Source organism: Protobothrops mucrosquamatus, unplaced genomic scaffold (genome assembly GCF_001527695.2).
Source record: "Protobothrops mucrosquamatus isolate PMUCROS unplaced genomic scaffold, P.Mucros_1.0 scaffold2151, whole genome shotgun sequence".
In the NCBI taxonomy this organism is placed as follows: domain Eukaryota; kingdom Metazoa; phylum Chordata; class Lepidosauria; order Squamata; family Viperidae; genus Protobothrops; species Protobothrops mucrosquamatus.
In genome coordinates this window covers 147258-171358 of record NW_015388249.1, presented here as the reverse complement: position 1 = coordinate 171358, position 24101 = coordinate 147258, and the positions used below count along the sequence as shown (strand labels likewise).

The window sequence follows — 24101 nt, the reverse complement described above, 5'->3', positions numbered from 1 at the left end:
TTAAAATAATGTAGTGCTTAAATTGAGACTTTGTGGGAGGAATCAGCACTTTTGGCAAAAAAAAAAAAATCAGTTTGCCAACCCTTTTTTCCTAGATTTTTTTTAAATTTCTAGTTTAACCTGCAGCCCAGAAATTTCCTGGGGTGTTCTCTCATACAAGCAGTAGCTGGAATCAATCTGCTTAGTGTTCTGAGAGCAGCCAGTCAGGTGGTTCCATGCAGTTTAAGTGTATACATTTCCCCTGTGCTTTTGGGTAACTCAACTGTCTGGCGATTTCTTCAAAATTTTTCATCTCTGCCCTACTTCTTGCTATTTATTTTCTTCCGCATTTAGCAGCATCTTTCTGTGGGTTAAAAAGAGCAAGATGGTAAGTCAGATGTCTTAATGCAAATCATACCTGTTTTGTAAGTATCTGCTAATGTCAATGCAAATATAAACAGGATGGGGCTTCCACCACAATGCCACAATCATCATCTTGCTCATTTTGAACCCTCAACAGATGTCTTCCTAATTAAAAAAAAAAAAAAGACTTACAAGTGCCACTATTATGTCCCAGTTTTTTCCTAGCACACAATTTAGTTCCTAGGCAGCTCCAAACTCAAGTCATTTCACTGGCTACATATTCAAACACTGTGTTTGTCCATGGTTTCTTAGGTCATAATTGGCTGTGTCCACCCTAAAGCCATAAATGATGGTTTATAAATCTCAGTTGTCTGGCTTTCTGCAATTCACTGTAGCTGAATTCAATTAGTGTGATACATAGCCATCATGTATGACCTCAATAATTATAGATCCACGTGCATGGCAAAATTATGGAGAGATTGTATTTGAAGAATCTTATTGCAGACCTGTCTGCTTTTACACAAATCCATCACTGAATGAAAAGATGGGCTTTTGGCATTACAAATTAGCAAGGCTTCATAATGTGTTCCAACAGAAGCCCCCTTCATTATTTGTTGCATCCACCCTGGCTTTGGCACTCTCCCTGGTGAATCTGGCAGGCAATTAAAACAGGAGGTCCTCAGAGATGGGTTGCACAAGCTGTTTCCGTGAGATGGATGCCAAATAGGAACCTTCTCATGCAACCTTTTAAACAATGCAGGAAAAGAAAGGCTATATCTGCTATTGTTAAAAGAAGAATTCCTTGCTGCTGCTTTGGGATACATTATTATTTCCTATTTAACAGAGTGCATCACAGATTACTCATAGCTTACAGACCCTTGGTGATTTCCAGAGGGGAAAAAAATGCAACCTATAAAATTTTGGCATGCAACTTGAAAAAGGAGACATATTGGTGAGATGTCATCTTTGAACCCTGTGGTAGCAAGCTATTTTTTTCCATTGGAGAAACAAATTTTTAAAAAGAAAAATAGATGAGCAGCATGTGGTACTAGATTCTTGATCTCATCTGCATTATCAAGAAATCTTGATCTCTCTTCTCTCAGAAGTAATTGATTTTTTTTTGAGTTTCAGCCAATAACATCTGTATGTTTTCATATAAGGAAAAGTAATTCTGAAGCAAAGAAGCATTCTAAAATTTTAGACAATAGAAGTATAATCCACAGTATAAGTGCCTTTTGAAAGGGATTCCTCTATTCTCATACATGGATATGCAGTTTTCCAATCAGGCTGTTTTAATTTTTGTTCTTGTTAGAGAAATCAGCTAATGTCGAATCTCTTTGTAAAATGTTTGCACAAAAACTTAAAAGGAACATTCCTCTAGAAAGGTCATCAGTTAGCTGCAGTATACTGTATATTTTTTCCAAGCAGAAGATCCTGAATTCGATCTCCAGCACTTTAGAAAAGAGCTTGGAGCTTGGACAGAAAGGCTTTATATACAGTCAACAGCCTACATTTGGTGTGCCCGACATGGTGCCTAACAGTGAAGTACACACATATACTTCACTTTCCTTGGTAACTCCCAGGCTCCCTGTCCCGTTTCACTTTTTACATTTTAAGAACAACTATTTAAAACATGGGAACAATATAAAATATATTAAAATAAAGTTTCAGGAAAATGCGACAAGATATACTATAAAACCAAGCAGCAGCCTCCAACCATAATTTTTATTTTCTAGAATGCCTTTTAGATTCAAATGGGCCCTTTAAACCTCCTTATAATATAGAAATCCTTGCAGCACAAAATGTGCCAAATGCATCCCCAAATGACAAAGATAAAAGAAGCAGGACCCTAAATGGTGTCCGGCAGGATGGGATGACTAGAAGGACAGGAAGCATTATGGTAAATTAGTGTTCTGTAACAGGTTTTGTCCCCCGTGGTGGCCAGGTTTTAAATAAGGAAGTCCCCATTACCAGCACCATATTACTCTCTGGTCCATTTCTAAGATAGTTTTGAAGTTTATTTACAAGTTATTTAAAACAATGTGTTTCTCAAAACTTTTTTTTTTTTTTGCATGCTGTAGTAGAGGTTCCTGTGTAGCCTTTCAGAGAAGTCAACTATCAGGAGAGATCACTGGTCAAAAGGTACTTGAGCACACTTCAGAGTCTCCTCTGGAATTCAGCATAACAAAGGAAGGTGTCTTTTTTACCACCGTCTTATCATCTTTCCAAAGAATCTCTGAACCTCTATACTTTCCTAAAACCAACCTTTCCCGATCAGACTTCTTCCTAGTTAAGATCATCATAATTAAAGTTCTGCACATTCAGATGGCACCAGATTCAAGATAGCTGCTGTCAATACTGCAGGCATCCAGTCTCTTAAATTTCTTTTTTAGCACTCATAGAGCTAGAACTGCTAAGGGGATCCACAGCTTCCATGGTGATAAGAGTAATAATGTATGCCTGCCTATGGAGAACCTAATATAAAGGACAAGTGTTTGGTTGCTCCTAAGAGAAAAGAACATTATATATTAAAAGGAATAGATGGAACCCACATCTACATGTTATTTCGTTGCTGTCATGGAAAGTTAGAAGCCACAGCAGCCAGGTTGAAATATAGCTAGCTTGGAAAAAAAATACAGTAAATGCAGGACACTGAACACTCCAGGTTCAATGTCATTTTATGATTAAGTTGCATTAATGATAATATACACATATCTGATATTTTCTGGATATATGTGCACATGGTTCAAACTAAGCCTTTGGGAAGTCTATATTTATAAAGAGAAAAATTTAAGTGACTATTTGTCAGGAATCAAAATCCATCTTATTTATTGCAGTCAGAGAATTAGAGCTGAGGCAAATACACTTAAGTGAAGTGGATTAGGCCTGAAACCTTTTCACAAAACTGTCCTAATACAGTGGTGTCTTGGTACTCAACAGCTTTGAAACTCATCCAATTTGCTACTCAGTGCATTTTGATGCAAAAATTTTGTTCCAGTACTCATGATTTGTTTGTACTCAACGCATAAGCTAGAACTTGTCGGTGTCGTTTGCCTCATGACTTGTTACCCTTTCCAGGTGAAACAAAGGGTGGTGCATTTAGTCACGCAGAAGCTCTTGGCCTGTGCACATCCCCTTGCAGTCTTGTCTTAGTTTTTGTGGTCATTTTGTGTATTTTTGAGCTTTTTTTCCTCATCAGTACAGGTAAAGTGAAGTTTTTATTTTATTTAAGTGTTTATTAATTGTTAGGTTTATTTCTCATATAAAGTAATGGTATACAACCCTGTCTTTTTACATATTGCCTTTAAAATGTGCCTTGTTTTTGGTTTGGGAATGCATTACATTTATTTACATTATTCCTTATGGGAAGAATTTGTTTGGTTGTACTCATTGTGTCTCCCAGAACCAATTAACAATGAGTACCGAGATACCAGTGTATACCATTTTCATGATCACTGCTTCATGATAATTTCTGCAGCCTTTCCTCACAACAAAGGCACATACCTCACTCAAGCAAATATGGCTGTACAGCGACATGACCAAGAGCAAATCTCATTACCAGTGAAGATGCTGGGCTGATATTGGAACACTCAATCTCAATCCTTGGTGGGTGAAGGGAGAGCATAAAGTTCTGAGCCAATTTGCCTACCTGTCACTTCAAGCAATTTCCTATAACTAAAAATAAAAGGGCAATAACCTAACAGAATAATTCCATTAGTAAAGAGCATCAGAAGTCCAGTTATAATAGAAACCAATAGTCCTTTATATGTCAAATGCTGGGAAGACGAATGCCCTGCACCTATTGGAACTGTTGAGGTTTCCACTAAGACTCCAGGAGCATATGCCATCTGCACACTTGCTGCGTTTTAGATTCCTTCATCTCCTGCCAATGACTTAACTCCTCTTCTCCACTACTGTTCTGACCCATAGAAATCCAGCCAATCATCTCTTTGCGCTTTATACTGCGGCGATTGTAGATGGAGATCATCAGGGTAACATCTGAGAGCTGGAACAAGGCAACTTGGAAGATAAATGTCTCTTTGTAGATAGGATTTGGCTGCCCTCGTCGAACAGATGTCTTGCAACGAGACATTTCTTGACCAACAGAGTTCAGAAGGCAGAGTTTCCCATAAGTATCTGCAGGCAACATTAAAGCGGTAAAAGTTTATTTATTTCTATCCCATCTTTATTATTTTCACAAATAACTCAAGGCGGCAAACCCCCATCTTCCTCCTCCTATTTTCACCACAGCAACCCTGTGAGGTGGGTTGGGTTGATAGAGAGTGACTGGCCCAAAGCACCCGGATGTTTATTTAAAGAAAAATATGTCTGCTTGTTTCTCTTATATCTAATATATCACACAGAGAAGCCACCAGTTTGCCTAAAGCATATCGCTTTAGCTAATTGAAATCATGGCGTAATACAAAAACCAAATAAATCAAACATTAATGTTTAGGAATATGCAGCAATGTTCTTACAAGCTTATCCCAGAATGTCCTCTATAAAATGCAGCCTGTAGGCTTTTCATTACACCATATGGCTCTTTTTCTTTATGGGATTTTTTTTTTAGTATTGCACTATGCTGAAGATGAGGCATGAAATTTCATTTTGGGTATGAACAGAGAGGCACACTTTAAAATCAAGGACATCCTGCTTCTCTTCAAAGAGTTCCATCCTCTCTCATTACTTATTCTGTGCATTTATGCCGTACAGAACAAGGACTATGTGTATATATTATGTGAGAAAGAAATGAAGCCATTTAGGGGGAAAAAAGAATTTAATATATGTTCAGGATTACAATTCGTGTTTATATAGTAAATTCCCAGACAAGATGCCCTAAATGCTGAAGCTAGGTCAAACACTTGTAGCCTGTTAGATATGCATGGTCACTAGCCTCTTTGGGCAATCCCTCACAGCACCAGCAAAATTCAGCAATCAATCACCCAAAAATGGTAATATTATTTTTTTGTTGTGCTCGGTTGGTTAGGAAAACTACTAAAATAATTTCTATTCCTCAATCACTTAATCTTTCAAATCACAAACATGTGTGTTGGGGAATGACGATCTTCTTCTCTCCAAATGAAGCCATGTGATGATTTGATCTATCCTCTGCTCAAATTTTAAAAATACGTATGCTACCTTTCAACTTTCAGAACTGAATATCCTAGGCCAGGGGTAGGCAACCTTGGCTCTTTTATGACTCGTGGATTTCAACTTCCAGAATTCCTGAGCCAGCATGGAAGTTGAAGTCCACGAGTCATAAAAGAGCCAAGGTTGCCTACCCCTGCCCTAGGCAAAAACATACACATATCCTACAAAAGAGATAAAATATTATTTTTAATCATGCTTGGGACATGTGAACCATTTTCTGGAGTCTTCTCCTGAAGAATGGCAAAAAAAATGCTGGTAATAAATCATTTGTACCTGTAGAAATACAGGTACAAATTATAGCAGAGAAATTTTGTGCTGAGTAAAAGCCAGTATGGTATATTGGTTAAAGACTGAAAAAAAACCAGGTTCCAGTCCACCATCATTGCATGTCACTTATTCTCCTCTCCCAGCACAACTTTCATTTTACAGGTTTGTTATTATGGGAAAAAACTGGCAAAGGGAGTGCTTTCACTTTAAGCTCCAGAAGAAAAGTTGATACGCAACATAAATAAAACAAATACACACCAGTTTCACTGGCCCCTAAATAGCAGTACCAGGTGAGTTTCTCCAGAAGCATCATAAGACAAAAAAGAATTAGTCCCAGTGAGCCAAAGGTGAGCCTAATCTAAAAAAGTTTTTCCAGTAGGCAATTTAACCAAAAGGAATGTATTGCTCAATTCAATAGAATTCCCATCCAGTCATTTAGAACTGAAGAAGCTTCTTGAATGAGAAGCGAAACACTTTCAAAGAAAAAAAAACAAGAAAAGGCACCTTTGGGACAACTCTACAGAATCTATTCTGTGTAGGAATAATTTATCTATTCAGGAAATTAAAAAACAGATTCTCCCTGGCTAGAAATTCCAATTAAAGAAATAGGCTTGCCATGATGGAACTTGATGGGACTTGCCATGATGAACATGAAAGGGTACCATGATGGAGGTTGATCTTCCTCACTGGGAATGAAGCAGAAATCTTCAACTGGGGCTCAGTAGAACACCCACTGCTTGCCTAGCAAACACAAGAACTTTGACCCTCATACAGCTGACTTAGTCAGCTCCTCAGAACATCACATGCTCCAGCAGAAAGCAAACAGAACAGAAGCTAAACAGAGGAAATAAAACAGCTTTATATGATGCACTCAGGAAACTGAATTTGTTTTGCAGGGCTAGGCCAGTAAGTGTTGTTAAATCTATATGACTATCTCAGTACTTGGGACAAGGCGTTGGTCCTTATTTTCCATGCTCCACCAGGAAACCTTGCCTGAAAACAAAATAAAGCTGCCCACTGCAACTTTATTCATTCTGAAATATATACTCTTTGTATTTATCTAACTGGACATATATAGGATACATCAAGTGGTGGGCAACAAATTTCCAGCAAATCTTTTTACTATAAGATGAATCCTAGTAAGTGTATCAGGACTGATAATGTAGACCAGACCCTGAGGCTTAGGATTCACCCTTGACAGCATGTGGGAATGTAACAGGTTAAGTTACATTTAAGTTAAGTTAACTTTGTTAAGTCTGCAACAATATTTATTCTGGTATTTCCATTTGGGCTGTCTTTCCTGTGACAACCGTGGAAATTTAGGCCACTGGTCTCCTAGCAAATTTGTAAGAAGAAACTGCTTTCCTCTGAACCAACTAAGGGAACATCCTTCTCAACCAGCATAGTGTACTTGCCAATTTTGAATTCCTTCTAGCTTATGGCAACCAGACAAATAGCTAAACACAAAGCTGGATTAAGATAGGCTCCATTCCATGGCAGTGCTACAACATATTCAAGAAAAGGCCATCATCTAATCCAAAAATTTACTTGTGGCAGGCAGGCTTTATTCCGACTTCTAAAAATGTGGACTACTGCCATTATAAGAAAAATGAATGAGCTCAATATGGAAGGCAGCAAATCAATCTCATATGATTCAAATTAGCTTATCTTTCTGTTGTTCACATTCCAGAAGACAATGGCTTTACTGTGACAAGCTACAGTACTTGCTGCAATTGAAGTTTCACTGAATCTTCCTACACTTCCAACCTTGTGATGATTTTGCCAGGTGAAACATGTTTGATAATAGCTTCTGCAGTCAAAGGTTACATCTCAATTATATTCAGTTTCTTTCAGAGGAAGTCCCATCCTTAGCCCAAATCAGAATTTGTGTTTTTCACTGCACAAATGTGCTTTTTTGTATATTATTGTTATTATATTTGTGTAGTAAAGATAATAAGCTGGGGATATTACCACAGGCAAGCAAGGCCCTAATTATCATATGAAATCTGTTTTTTTTTCTTTTTGAAGAGTTGTGAAGCCTGAGGCTTGGTTTTGTCCCCCTCTCTTGGCAGAAATTTATTTTTTTGCCTTAATCAGTTTCTTTTTGCACTATTAGGCATGCACCTTTTTGTTGTCTATTTATTTTTTCACAGTTAAATCTATGTTTTTAAAATAAAGAGTTTTCACAGTACCTTTACATAAGCATTAATTAGCAATGCAGGAAATCATCTCATTCCAATCCTATACTGTACATTATTGCACATTCTTTTGAGAGGAAACAAAATAATTAAAAATACAAGCTGAGACAAACACTAAGTAGTGGGGAAACTGAAATTATATTAAGGACAAGAAACTTGCTCCTGCATTTGTGTGTATTCCTTAGGAAAAGTAGAAGAGAAGAAACTGAGTAATTAAAGCAAAATGGGGGGGGGGGGGGAATAAATGTTTAAAATCCTCGTAGAGATAAGTTCTTGGTCTTCTCTTTCTCTTGGTTTAATCAATTTTTTAAAAAAAACAATTCAGAAGAGACAACTGGGAGAGAGAAGAAAAATAATCTGAATCCAATGTAACAGATTGTGCTTAAAGGTGCCTGGCAAGCTGAACAAAGATTTCAAAGAAATCAAGCGTTCTTTCAAAATTCTTGAAAAACTAATGAGCCAATAGATAAACCATGCCAACTTCTCCATCCTTCAGCTGACCTTCTCCAAAGCAGCTTTTAGTCCAAGGCCAATCTAGTCCATAACCTGATTTCTGATGTCCTGGGCCAGTGTTTCTCAACTTCAGCAAAGTCAAATGTGTGGACCTCAACTCCCAGAACTGCCAGCCAGAGGAAGTTGAAAAACAGTGCCCTGGAGCTTTTAGCCCAAGAGGTCAGATAAATTGAGGAGTCAGGAAAATCCTACCTAGTCTAATGTAACAACCAATTCTGGTCTAGCTTTATAGTTGCTAAGGCAACTCATTACTCAGATGTGTCAAAAATACCCTAAGCACCCAACCTGACTCAACTGAAGCATAGGCAGCTCTGAATGACCAAACTGGAAACTACAGAGTGAAATCGCATTCCTCAAAAATTCTGTACTGAAATGCCAAAAGAGAAGCCCAAATGGCAGAAGAGCTTCTTTGTGATTTGGAAGAATATATATGACTAAGTCCTAGAAAACCAAAGCTCTTGTGCTTACAATAGAGAAGTTGTGCCCTTCCTTCCTTCCTGAGCCTAAACTGATCTTGAGGAGCAGAGCAAACATGATCCTAAATATTTCAAGCTAGAGTCCAGGAAAAGAAAGGATCTGCTTTCCACAAACAGACATATTTCTATTATTTCTAATTAAACATTTCAGATTTTTCAGATACTTCCTCCCCCCCCCAACCTGTTTGGATTCATAAATGGGACATGTATACCCCAAGGTAAGGCCTTTCTTTCAACATGGCCCCAGTGTTTGTAGGCTGGTGCCTTTTCATATCAAAGAAGCAAGGCAATGATAGTCCACGTTCTACATCCATGAGACCCAGAGGTCATATTTTTATGTACCTGGTGGTCTGTTAATGGCAAGGTTCCGGAAGTGGCTGCCTTTGATCATCTCAACTGACAATCTGCCTGTTGTAGCATTGTAGGATAGTCCTACCAGCAATTCTGGAACTCCTCCGTGTGACAGAGACTGGGTTGAAGAAGCACTGTCACTGTGAGAAATGGCCGAGAGACTCAGTTGGGAGCCTCCACTCTTTGGATGAGGAGAGATGAAAAAAAAAGCCAACAACAACAAAAAGTATTAATTAGAAATTAAAATTCTTCAGTATTATATAGAGTTCTCCACTAAAACAGGCAGGTAAAATTCAAAATATAGAAACCTAACCAGGTTATTCTATTGCAACTGTGATGTGTGTGTCTTGCATAAAATTAAGATTAGAGAAAAATGGGCAGCATAAGCTTTCACAGTTAAATACTTCCATTCACAGATGCCTTCTACCAGGTTGACATTAGTTGTTCATTTAGTTGGTGAGAGGCACCCATTATCTTATTACAATGTAATGCGTATTTTATAGATTGCAATAGGTGGATTCATACAGCATGCCAGATCACAAGCAAGCAAGCAAACTACATGGTGGCTTAGCATAATGTATAAAGCAGTCCAGCAGAAACCTGTTTCTTACATCTTCTTATCTGTTCTTTGACTTTTTAAACTAAAAAGGCCAGGCAGATAACATTATGGTGAATCAGTACTTTGTAGCTGGTTCAATTTGCCATAGCAACCATGTAGTTCCCCATAGCCATCTTGTGAGTACTCAACATGTTCTCAACATTCATAATATGCCTCCAGAGAAAGAAGTTCCCTAGATTATTAATAATTATTCACTTTTTTCATTACTAATAAAGGAGAATATTTGTAGCTCAGGGTTGAAATGAGGGATCGCTGGTGCTCTCTGAACTTGATTGTTTTCTTGCAGATGTTTCATTACCCAAACTAGGTAGCATCCTCAGTGATAGTTTGGGTAATGAAACATCTTCAAGAAAACAACCACGTTCAAAGAGCACCAAGGATCCATCACTTTTTTCATTCTCTTTCTATGTTTTGCCCTTCCTGAAAATCTTCATTTGGCTTCTTGACCACACCCAGCTCCAGTATAAGTCCTTTGTCACTATTCCAAAATATTTCTTCTCCTTTCCCCACTTTCCTTCTTTGCCTTTATTTTCAGATATATTTCTGATATAATCTTGATATTTCCACTTAGAAAATCCTACTTTTTTTCTTTCTGCCTTCATGCATAACTGCCTCTAAATATCTGAACCGTGACTTCATTCCTGCTTTGTTCAAGCTTTTCCTCAATACCCACTTTTTCTATGAAGCCTTTGCATGCACCTGTGGTTTCATACCAAGCATGCATTTTACTAATGCAGATTTTTGGATTTCAAATGTTTAAATGGAAGTCTAAAACATTTGAGGGGGTCACTAGATTTGTTGCCCTCACGCTATTTATAGCATTTCTGATTCCAATTATTGAAAATTATTTTATAGATCAATCTTGATCATGCAGTTTATGCGCAGCATGTAGTTCATGGCTGTAAACTCTCCTCTTTTATCCCAGAGAAAGGAAATGCGATAAGGACTTCAGTAATTTGCCCCCAGTTTAATTGTACTTACACATAAGTTGCTCCTTGGTTCCAGAACCAGTGTGGTCTTCATTTCCCCCTCTTGGTTGAGGTGGCTAAGATAAAACAGCTGCTCACCCATCATTCTCTCCTTCATCATTTTGCGCACAGAATAGAGGCGGAACCGGAGGGCAAAGCTGCTCAGCATTTCAGGTGCCAACTTAGTGAAGGTCACCTTGTCCTTGAACATTGGGTTGGGGCCTTTTTGGACACTTGTCTTTCCTCGCTGTTTCTTGCTGGGCATCAGGACGGTGTGTACCTGCCAGGTACTTGCTCCACTGCGGTCCTTGTCTGGGATATCTTTAGCTTCAACAATAGTCACTACCAATTTCTGGCTTGATGGTTTGTAATCAAAGATGACATCTAAGTCACCACATCTTGAAATTGGCTCATAGGCACTAGTGTGAGCTGGAATGACATCTGCTTCTTCATGTTCCTTTAGCAAGAAAAATACAAAATTGGAATTTAATAGCCCCATTATTTACTAATAGATAGCAATTCAATAAAAATTGCAGAACGATGATTCTGGGTATTGTCCAATTGCCAACAAGAAATGGGGGGGGGGGGGAAGCAAGAAGTCAAGAGGACACCTCTGCCTTTTTTGGTAGTGGAGAAGATAGAGAAAAAGAGGCAACATCTAGGAATTCAAAAGGAAAAACAGATAATGGACATGGGAACATAGCATGGCCTGGAAATCAGGGAAGAATGGGTAAGAGTTAGGAGCTTCAGAGAAATATGGTTGGATGGTTATTTGTGAAAGTCAGGAGGCCAAACAGAATGGGGAGGGGAATCCGTACAGAGGAGTTACATATTAAGATCAAAGGATTGAATATGGAAGAGAAGTTCACATCTAAGAAGAAAACCCTCCATTATTGAAAAGATAAGTATGAAAGATAAGTAAGAATTAAGCTTGACGAAAAGATTTTGGGACAAATTCTTGAATGCCATTTATTATCTGTACAAAAAGAAATGCATTACTGGGTTCTATCATAAAAGCAGAATATTCCACTTATGTCTTCATCCTTGTGAAGGCATAAACATATGTTTTTAGACTTCTCTGGGCAGTAAATCTAAGCCTTTTCATGCCTACAGATGACATCAAATCACACAAAATGTTTTCTTTGCTATTTTTCAATGCGTTTTCCCAGACAGATTTATCTACCTTTCGTCTAACCCCTTTTCTTCTTCTTTTTTTAATACAAAGCACTACCTTTTGATAAAAGAAAGCCTATGAAGAGGAAAGGGGGAGAGTCAGGTGCTTAGTTTCCTGGGTGTGTGTTTTCTGTTCAAAGGTGCTTTTTAATCTCAGATTAAAAAGGGTTGCCATAGAGACCTGTCCTTTCTATTTAAACATGCTGTGAAAGAACAGGATATTCAGGGAGCAGAATAGGTCTGCAGAAGGAATTTAAGGATTCACTCCTACAGCTGTTTTTCAGAACGCTTCTAGAGCACTGGTGCAGAATATTTTATATATTATTCTTTTGCTGCTGGTCACTATTTCTCCTTTCAATTGCCTTGATTATATTTTTTTATTCAGAAAATGGCATGGAAGTGCCAGAAAGAAATATTAACAATGATGTTGATGATGGCCATGACAACTACTTGTTAATCACTTCACCAGAGACAGGTCACCCACCATGCTTTGTATTCTGCCTGGTGCTCAGTACTCTATCAATTCTCTAATAAGAAACATAAAGTTTCTTATATCCTTGGTTGCTACCCTGCAAAGTGGGTTGGCTGCATTTAGCTAGAAATCTTACATGGAATAGCTTGACTCCCGGAGTTGGGATAGCTCCATCACTGGAGGTTTTGAAAAATAGACTGGACAACCATTTGACCAGGATGGTATAAGGTCTGCTGCCTTGAACAGGACGTTGGACTAGAATACCTTCAAGCTCCCTCCCTTCCAGCCCTATGATTCTATGATCTGTGGTACACAAGACTGATTTCATTAAAAAAAAATGAGTTAAATCCTGGCTTGAACACCCTAAGAGTGCAGTCAATTGATGATGATGATGATGATGATGATGATGATGATGATGATGATGATGATGATGATGATGATGATAATGATAATAGTAGTAGTAGTAGTAGTAGTAGTAGTAGTAATAAAGTTGGAAGGGACCTTGGAGGTCATCTAGTCCAACCCCCTGCTCAGGCAGGTAACCCTACACCATTTCGGACAAATGGCTGTCCAGTCTCTTCTTAAAAACTTCCAGTGTTGGAGCATTCACCGCTTCTGGAGGCAGGTTGTTCCACTGGTTAATTGTTCTAACTGTCAGGAAGTTTCTCCTTAGTTCTAGATAATTGCAATTATTCTTCCTGAACAGGCACTTGTTCAAAGTATTTCATGGATCCCGATTCCCACTGCATTAGCTATCCTGAATATACAGACTAATGCTGCATTTTGCTGGCTAAATAATGGGCTGACAAACAGACACAGAATTGGTCATGTCTACTTGTAAGACCGTGATTGACTATAGGTGAATAACTAAGCTATTTATCTGGGTGTGGAAAGAGTTGGAATCTTTAAAAAGATACCTGGGTGATTTATAATGAGAAATATTTCTGCCTGCGCTTGCCACAGAATACAACAAGGCATATACTGTTCATTTAGTTAATGTTTATTATTGTTATAGGTCAGCACTGGTATGTATGTAAATCAGAGGGTACCTAAGGCTTACAGAACAAAATGCCACCTTGCTCAATCTCAGCCTTTAAACACAGTCAGCTATACTGCCTTTCAGCAAGAGGTACCAGAATAGAGAACAGTATTTTAAGCTCTACTGGAATTGGAGTCATTCTAGAAATATTTGCACTTCAACGTATTATATGCAAAAATAAATATGTGTATTAATTTCAAAATCTACTTGATAAAAAGCGTCCACCAAATTGGTTGGAAGCATGCAGAAGAAACCTTCATCCTACAGTGGATAGACAATGGCTAAGATGATGATGATGAATTCCAAAATAATTCACAAATGCTGAATAGTTCCAAAAACAATACTCTTTCTTCAGGGAGGAAGATAGAATAAAAGTTAACATTTTGCTGAATGTCATCTTAAAAAAAAGGCTACTACTCATCCCAGAAAGGTTTTTGTACAAATATGTGAGATGAAAGAAAAAAGCAGAGATGAAGGTGGGTGAGTAGGATGGGGAGAGGTGGGGAGACAACATTGCTGGACAAAACAGGCAATTATGGAAATGGCCCTAACATGTTATTTATACCTACATTGCCAAAGTGAGATTTCTATTTCTGAATAGGCGAAAGTCTGAATAGAGTTCAGAGATGATGGGACCTTTTTAGAAAGTTAGAAAATGAGATTCAGCCTTTTACACCTGCTACACAATGTAGCTGGAGGGGAAGCACCCAGCACAGACAGACTGAAATGCAGCAGAATGCAGGTTTTTGAAGCAATTTCTCTACTTTGAACAGCCCAGTTCAGACATAATGGTTCCAGGGCAACATACTTTGCTGGAATGAGCCCAGGAGATGAGGCTTAGTGCTGCCTACTCCTTTCATTTCTTTTTCTTGTAGCTCTCCTGTGAGAAGGTGAATATACTAGCTTATAAAAATCACAATTGCTTGTGCTGTCCAAATGAGGAAAGTGGCTGCTCAAAAATCAGGATGACAACTTTGCACTTTTAAAATATTGTTTACTTCGTTTTACTTATCAAACTGCCTTTCCTCCAGAAGTACAAAGTAACATCCCTTCTCCATTTCCCGCCCCCCAGGTGGGTTGGGCTGAGATAGACGAACTGGCTGAAAGTTGTTCAATGAGTTTCCATGACCGAGGCTGGATTTCAAACTGGATCTTTCCAATTTCTATCCCAATATGTAACTACTGCACACAGAGAGGACACGTATTATAAGGGGTAATTAATTAATATATACTGACTTACTCAGAAATTTTTGCTTGAAGATTTTTTAAAAAGAGAGTTGTTTTTTTATAAAAACAAAACAAAACTCCAAATGTCATTGCTGTCATCCTGCTCCACCTCATCTCCACTTCACTGAAGCCAGACTGCCATGACCCGGGGGTGCGGATTGGGGAAAAGAGAAGGAGGGGAGAGGGGCAAGCCAACACATGGGGAGAGAATAACCAGAAACCAAAACTATACCAAATGCTTGGCAGAAACATTGGCCAGATGACAACAAGGCCACAACTATGGGAATGGAATATGGCGCATCACTGAGCCCGCCAAGAATCAGAACTGTTAGCTAAACAATTTATTTGAATCCCACTGGGCACTAAACAGATAATGGGGGGAAGGGGTCTGGAAAAGAGGAAGTGGGCAGATTTTGCATGCAAACCTCAGATCTGGCTTTCACCTGGCTTATAAGCACTTGTCTTTAGTAAAGCTATTCCTTTCACTTATGATGCAGTCAAAGGCTTTTCTTTTCTAAATGACTGAGTTGGGACAGGCCCAACACCTTCTATTTCTAACAGAAGGACATGTATATTCCTGGAGTGGGATGGGAGAAACTATATAATCTTAATTCCACAACGAATTGAGATGATTGGAAGACAGAGAAATGAAGAGGGGGATAAGACTGAGGAAGAAGAGGATCAGCAGGAGGGATCTTTGTATAAATCATATGGGAGGAGCTTAAAATGAATGATTAGTCTCCTTCATTTCAGTTCAGCCCTTGAGATAAAAGCTTAGAAATAAGAAGAAGATGTAGATGAAGAACTCAATGAGGACCAAGTGATCAATTCCTTGTAGGTTCAGAAGGAATGATAAAGAGGAGCTAATAAAAGGAAAAAAAGTTTGTACAGCCTTTTTGTAAATCAACAGCCTGATCATGAGAGCGGATATTCAGAGTGGAGAGATGTGCAAGCCAATCAGCTGTCTGATGAGTAATTAAGGTCCTAAAAAACTAGATCTAAAAACAAAGGTATCAAAGATCGTACAATTATATGTTAGGGATGTAGTGGTTGTATACAGAGATCCAGACTTGCTATGTTCGGTGCTCCAAACATAAGAAAATGCTTACTAGTCACAACCTTGGGCCACGTTTTTTGCACAAACAGTCACAAACATTGTGATTATCACTGTCACATAAAAAGAGTTGCATCAAAACACTATAAAGTGGGGTAAGAATACATTGTAGTACCCAGCAAAAAACCAACTGGAGAGCAAGTAGGCTGAAAAATAGTTTTTATCCCAGAGCTGTAACCATATTAAATACTATTGTATAGTGCAACATTGAAGTGCAATATTAAGGACAGTGTAATGGTAAATAGAATGTGAAGGATGCGTGTATATAACGTATGTTTTTACTTGTGGTTTTTACTTGTGTGTAGGGTGCACTGTGGACAGCACTTAATTTCATTGTGAGATACACAATGATAATAAAATTATTCTATTCTATTCTATTCTATTCCATTCTATTCCATTCTATTCAGTACCTAAGTGAACAATTCAGGCAGAATGGGTACCCACAAACATTTATCACAAGATGCCTGTGCAATATACAGAGGAGAGAAAGAAGGTACAAGACTAATTATATGGCACTCCCTGCTCTACATTAAAACATTTCAGAGGCAGTAGAATGCAACTTTCAAGATCTGCAAGTGAGCATCGCCCACTATCCAAAGGCTACCATACGAAGACAAATCATGCACTACAAAGATTGTTTGAAGATGGGAGAAACTTCACATATAATTTACTTGATTTCCTGAATGGATTGCTCCTGTCACTATGTAGGATTCAACTCTCAGCATCCCTGACAGGAATTATAACATCCTGCTCTATTAAATTCTAACAAGCAAAATTGCTCTGTTAGCAATAAATGGAATGGAAACCACAGTAGGACAGAGAAATGGTTTTTGAAACTAAGAGGAGACCCTCTAAAATAAAATCTTAGTTTTCCATTTCAATTTACAATTTGTACAGTGGGAATAATATCAGTTGCTCTTGTAGGTTCATTGTAGAGAAGAGCCAAGTTTCATATTTCCTATATAGTCCAAGGGATTGCAACTTGTCACAATCTTTAAGAATTCCCACTAGAGGTATGTAGCATAGTACTTGGAACTACAGTTTGCAATAATGTCTAAAGAAAGGGATTTGACTGTCAATTTAAGTTATCTGTACAGACATACTCAAGTAGTGAAGTTATTCATCCATATGTGCATCAATTATTCCCCATCTGACTTCACAACTAGCCTACAAATTAGGTATTTAGATGATGAGATGATCCTACAAATCCAAGAGCTTTGAAATATGAACCTTTTATATTTGCCACTTTAACATGGACATGATCCTATGAAAACCATCCTACTAAATGGGTTCAGAGAATATCCACAGTCCAAAGATGGTGAAAACACAAATACCCAAACTTTGTGATTCACTAGGTAGTCCTAAGATAGTACATGCAAAAGCAGCCCTTGGTAACAAGACCTATGCACACTCTTATATAAAAATACTTTTTCTTACCTCTGGACTCCAAGCCAATGAGCTGTCAGTTTCATCATTCCCATCAAACCCTTGATTGCTGAAAGCCGTTTCCATTTCCAGACTCCCTTCGGTTTCTTGTCGGCTGAGGCTGGGCGTTGCACTAACATCCACCTCAGAGTCTTTTGGCTGTCCAGAGCCCCTGCTCTCCACCGCCACTCTTGAACTGATGGATAGAAGGTCATCTTCATGAGAAGACAAGTTGTCCTGGTAACTCAGGTGGCTAAACCCATCTAAATTAATGCATTTCAAAGAAAAAAATATTTAGATAGATATACATACTCCAATTCAAGTCCCTGAAATGATACTACATAGATTGTGAGTTCCTAGCATGAAATAAAACTATTCCAGTTCAAAAAAGGTTCTGAGGATTCTGAAGATTTCAGATTTAGTTATAATTAGTTAGTTATAAATGACAAGACACTGATGTCATTTAAAGGTATAACCATAGTTAGTCCCATACTTAGGAAGTTTGTTTCATATATACACTCCAGTGATTCCCTATGATGAACATCATAAAAACCTATTTTCTATATCAAAGGTATGCATCTTTTTTCAAGCTGAGAGCTTGAAAAAGCTTGACTTGGTCTTTCATAGGCTTAGCCAGCATGCAGGGCCAATCCACAGAGGCTGGCTGACTAGAACATGTGTAGATTTAATTAAAATAAATGACAGGATAACTGCAGATTCAAATTTAAGTTTACAAATAACTTATATGCAGGTGTTATAGCTTTCTCCAATCCAAAGGCTCTGAGCAGGTTACTAAAAATATAAAACAATGAAATATAAACTACATTTCTCTAGATCGGATACCAGTAGTAACAAATTACAATTGAAGGCTTGGTGGAACTGAACCATCTTAAATAACTTCTGTAATGAAAGCTTCATGAAACTTTTGACAGTAAACTGTTCCAAAATAATGAGACACCATAATTAAATGCTATTAACATGATCTTTCTCCAAATTATTAGTAATTTTAAGTGAGTGATTATGTGCCACCAAATCAGAGTTTATTCTTAGCAACCTCATGGACAGACCTACTGCCCAATGATTTGTTCCCAATGTGGCTTTTCAGGTCTTTCAACTGTGCACCCATTGCCACTGTAATCAAACTAATGTTTAAGAAGTTTAATTAACTGTATTAATGTAATTAGTGTAATGATTTCCCCCTTCTTTTATTAAAAATTACAATGGAAGAATAACTTTTAAAGGACTTCTGAAGCACCACAGTCAAGGCCTTTAGAAGGCTAAGCGCCTGCTCTAAATGATTCCTTCTACACTGCAATCCCTATATCCAGTAGAAAAATAAAAGGGAAAAGGAAGCAAAATTGGCAGAACCAGGAATAATAGAAATTGTTTCATGAAGTTCAGATGTGCTACTGAGATTTCCAAACATTTATAGAGCATTTCTTCCTCATTCAAATTTGCAAACGATTAAGTCTTCCTGAAGTCACCACTAATTAACCTTTGATTTCATGAGTGTTTAACTGAAAATCAGCTCCAACCTATTTCCAGGTAACCAACCAAACAGACTGGCATCCTGCATACAATTCTCTATCTGAGAGTGAAGGTTTGTTCTCCGAGCTTGTGGGTTGTTTTCTGAACATTTCGTTACCAGGTAACATCTAAACAGCAGAGTTTAGGGGATCTCAGTGTCAGTGTTCTTCTGTTTATAAGGGCTTCAGGTGTGGGTGTGACAAGTGAGGGTCTGTGATGGGTCTTGTGATGGGTCAGGTGTGAGTCATCAGTGAGTCTGGTGATGGATCTTGTGATGGGGAGGTTACATCACCTCAGGGTCATTGGGAGGTGAACTGCTAGTGGGAGGGGGGCTTGCATGTGTTGGTTGAGGTTCAGTGCTGTCTCTGGTTGGCAGTGTGGTTGATTTGGACTCTTACCCTACACCCTCATCCTACACCTGAGCTACAGATATTCACCACTATTGCAGTTCTCTATGTGATTGTCCAGAATCTGTCTGTTTGGAGGGCCATGGGATTTCCTTCCTACAAGAGTGCTGTAGGATGTTTTTCATTCCACTATGAAAGCTCCGGGCACCACTGATGTTGAACAGAACATGGTGTACATCACAGATTGTAGCTCTAACATAAGCAGTACATGTTTGATGTACACTTGGCACACATCAGAGCAGTAGGCTGGAAGACAGGTTTTAAAATTTAAAATAAATAAATAAAATGCCGTAAGCTTTCAGAATAGACGTGCTTCTCTAGTGAGAAATTATTTTACGCACTTCCCACACACAGCCTCCCCCAGCACACATATTCAGTGCTTTGCAAATCTGGCCTGTAGCCAGAGTATCGGTTAAGCGTTAAAATCTATTTGAAGGTTAAGAAATGTAATTTCTACTGATTGCCTAAGGCTGTAATCCTATGCCTGCTCTTGGGAGCCGGCCTTACTGAAGCCAATGGGGCCTATTTCAGAATACAAATAATTCAGTTTCTTCTGAAAATGCTGCTGTGGAGTTGACTTAAAAGTTTATTGCAGGACTCCTCATAAAGAATTTCCAAAAGTTGAACTAGCTATACTAGAAACAGTCAGTGAGATATATTGCAAAGTGCATGGTACACCAAAACTCCATCTTTTCCAACTTGGCATTTTCTTTCTGGAGGGTGTTAATTGGAGAAGTCTGATCTAAACCAGTGTTTGTCAGCTTCAGCAACCTCAACCTCAGCATGCTGGTGGAGGGATTCTGGGAATTGAAGTCTACACATCTTCAAGTTGTTGCATTTGAGAAAGGCTGGTCATTTAGATCAAGCAACCTGGTAAAAACCATCTTGACTCATTTTCTGAAGTTATATAGAGTTGTCATCAGCAAAGACATCTTGATACATACAGGTAGTCCTCAACTTATGATCACAACTGAGCCTAAATTTTCTGTTGCTAAATAAGACAGTTGTTAAGGGAGTTTTGCCCCCATTTTTATGACCTTTCTTGACACAGTTATTAAGTTAGTAACACGGTTGCTAACTGAATCTGGCTTCCCTGTTGACTTTGCTTGTCAGAAGGTTGCAAAAGTTGATCACATGACCCCAGTACACATGGCCCCAGGACACCCTCATAAATAAATGCCAGATGCCAAATGTCTGAATTTTGCTCATGTTACCACAGGGAATGCTGCAAAGGTCGTAAGTGTGAAAAATGGTCATAAGTCACTTTTTTCAGTGTTGTCGTAACTTTGAATGGCCACTGAACAAATCATTATTACAGTTTATCCAAGTCAAATTTTATTATATTAGCCTATTAAGGTGCTAGATGTATTACAGGAGAAGTTTAGAAGCTTGTTTCCCAAGTACTATTTCCCAAGTACTCCTAAAAAATATTTTTTTTATTTTAATTTTATTTTTTTCCCATTTTATTTTTGAAGTGATGTGTTGACTTTAGATTAAAATTATAAGCTTTTGATTTTATTGGCTTTTGTCATGTTTAGTGTTAAGGTTTGACTAATTTTAAGAGAGGTTTAAGAGAGGTTTAAGAGAGGTTCAGCTGGTCGTAAGAAGAGGTCCATAGGCCTTCAACCCTGGAGCAGATTCTAGTCACGTTGTTGACCACTTTTAAATATCCCTTGACTGAGCCAAACTGTCTATCTCTGCAATTTCCATTCATGTTTTTTTTAAGAGTTATAAAATACCTTCACTTTCAGAGGCCTCAGTACTGTATTCTTCATGATTTGACAGCAAGCAGTTAAATTTTGGCCTGTGCTCCAAACCTGCTTGGATTCCTTTTTCCGAAACTCCTGATCGAAAGCTTTGCGAACGAGAAACTGAGATCTCAAACTGTTTAATCACCTCTTCATCACTGTCTGAGGATGTTGTTAGATCTTCATCATCCCCATAACTGCTCACTGAGAGAAAGAGAGATACACAGAAGATTTTGACAGCCCAGGGGGCAGAACGCAGCAGAACTTCATCTTACAAGCTCAGAAAGACAAAACAAGGCAGGAGCCACCAGATACAGAATCTCAAATTAGCTATTGTGTTTTCCCAAGAGGTGTGTCACCTTTCTGTTCGTGATCTTCATAACAATCATGAATGTTTCTTTTTTTTAACTCCTCCTCTCCCTAGTTGTCATTCCATTTTTTTCTTTCAAAGAAGAGGATACTGGTGTTTAATATTGGTGATGTTTCATTTGTTTTATTTGAAGTAGTTGATTTTCTAATATCTCAATAATTATGAATAAATGTACACATGTAAGGGTTTTCTACCCATCAACTTTATCCTGAATGAAGATGTCAAATGCTACAGCAAACAAAAAGGAAGGATTCACATTAAATCCCTCAAACAAGCAATGACATTAACTCTGCAGCTGAAAAGGCAAACGTATTAACTGTAAATCAGACTCTGCTCAACCTTGCTCCCTATATCCTCCACAATATTCACATGAGCCATACATGATGAGTAGATATTTAAAATGCAATTTGGCTTAAACATTTATTTAGCCATCACTGTTATTAATATTTTAAACACAGTACAAAGTGCTATAGGATTGGGAAAGGAAATATTTATTGGAGATCAATGATTATCATCTGAACTTAATTACAAATGAAAAAAGCCTCCCCAGCTATTCCAATCGCCATTCTACCCTGAAGGATAAGGTATATTCATGTCATAAATGAACCTGGACAGGGTTTCAAGATCAGCTGCAATACTCCATAATAATTATTTCTGTCTGCTATCAATGTATTGGAATCAGACAATAAAATCACTGCCTAGAAAATGCCATTAAAAGTCCCAACTTCTTTGCTACTTGGTCAAAGTCGTCATTTTGATGGTCACCAGATTCACTTTCTGAATGTAGTCAGTCAGTCAAAAGCTCTGTGAAAACTCTGACCTGGGGCGATAGTCACCATGAAGTCTGGTGTTCCTATTGATTAAGGCAGCAGAACTGATGGGATTGTGAAGAAAGCATGCCTGATAGATCTCCAAGTCCTCTGGGCCACCAAAGAGAAGGCAATCTCATATGCCGGATACAGAAATACAGTAAGGCTAACAACATATTTGTGCAAAAGAATATCAAGCCCTCAAAGACATGGCTCCATATTCTTTGCATATACTTTTGGCAATGCTGAAAAAAAATCTGTGTTGTCAGAGCTGTATTCCTTTATCCTTAAAAAAAAAAAGCAGCACAACATAGTAACACACTAGACAGCTGGTGTATTCAAATGCATCTGACAGTGTGTGTGTACTGTATGTGTGTGAGAGAGAAAAAGAGAGAGCACGCACACAAATTGTCACTTATATCCACCACTCCCCCACCCCAGCAGTTCCCAAAGGAAAGATTCCTCCTGTTGTTTGCCTGGATGCAGATGGCAAAAAAAAAAATAATTAAACATCAAGAAGTGGCACACTATTTTTTTTTATATCAATTAGTAGCCGATGGTGTTGAAACACCTGCTCTTTCATAGCCAAATTTGTAAGCTTAGCTCATACCTCAAACTCACTCTAGAAATACCTCAAAGCTTAGGGATGAGGCTATAGGCATAGAAAAGTCAAGCATTTGCAAGCCTAAAATAATGTAGCAAATGCTTCAATGTCAAAGTTACAGAACTGGTCTTATACTAACTAGGCACAAGAATCCAATCTCTATCTATTAACAGAGAAAGCCTCCTTCTAACTTCCATACCCATGCATTTCATGTATGTGCATACTATATATAGATGTGAATATATACAGGGTGAAGATATCAGCCTCCTTTTGTTTTCACTTTATTTTACCCTATCCGTAATGCTAGATAATAATATTGTCTTGGCTCTCCTTTATGTAACTAATCTCCCTTCCCCGTAGACAGAGGTCAAATTTATAAATAATTACTGTAATACTACTTATGTCATGTGTCTGATTAACGAAACACTTAAAAGGACTTTCAGGCATATTTTTCCCTAAAAGCATTTATTAAGGTTACAGAGACGTCAGTACGGCATGGTGGAAATGCTTAGGTCTGGCTTCTCTTCTGTTACGCATATACATTCTAAGCATTCCCCCCCCCTTATTTTGGGGTCATGGTTCACATCTTCCAATCTACTTGGAAGATGTGATTTACTTCCGGTTTCTTTTTCCCGGGCTATCCTTATTCTCCTCCCTTTTTCCCTGTTGCCTGGTTTAACTATAAAAATACCAGACAGTTCTGCATATTGTCAAAGCAAGAATATACAGTATTTGCAGCGTTGACAACTTACGTTTCCCACTGAATATGAAAAAGATCCAAAGACTAAAAGAAAAACAAGGATTTTTAAAAAAGTTATATGTATTCCGCCTTCATTATTTTTAGAAATAACTCAAGGCAGCAAACAAATCCAAGACACATTTCTCATCCTATTTACCCGACGACAGTAACAACCGTGGGAGGTGGGTTAGGCTGAGAGTGAGTGACTGGCCCAAGGTCACCCAGTTGGCTCTTGTGGTTAAGGTAAGACTTGAAGTCACAGTTTTTTGCTTTCAAGCCTGGTGCCTTAACCACTAAATCAAACTGGTTCATGCAGAGAGGTAAGTACTTAGATTTATGCAGTTGGATATAATACAAATTATATGGATGGGGAGGAACAGACTCAGACTCAACCCGTCCAAGACCGAGTGGCTGTGGCTACCAGCGCCTCGGCATAGTCAGCTGATTCCATCGCTGACTATAGGGGGCGAAACTTTGGCCCCCTCAGATCGGGTCCGCAACTTGGGTGTTCTCCTGGATTCGCGGTTGACATTGGATGACCAGTTGTCGGCCGTGACCAGGG

At 38.3% G+C, this 24101-nt stretch overlaps 1 protein-coding gene across 1 annotated transcript in view; it reads right to left on the bottom strand.

Annotated features, from left to right (window-relative positions):
* Positions 1-2406: 2406 nt before the first annotated feature.
* SYT16 (synaptotagmin 16) overlaps positions 2407-24101 on the bottom strand; it is a 37641-nt gene continuing 15946 nt past the window's right edge. Inside the window, exons 2-5 of the mRNA XM_029285740.1 lie at positions 17348-17598; positions 10899-11342; positions 9290-9479; positions 2407-4479 (exon numbers count right to left, since the gene is read on the bottom strand). Of these exons, the coding sequence (XP_029141573.1) occupies positions 4166-4479; positions 9290-9479; positions 10899-11342; positions 17348-17598 (1199 nt within the window). The 3' untranslated portion in view covers positions 2407-4165. The remainder of the gene's footprint in view (positions 4480-9289; positions 9480-10898; positions 11343-17347; positions 17599-24101) is intronic.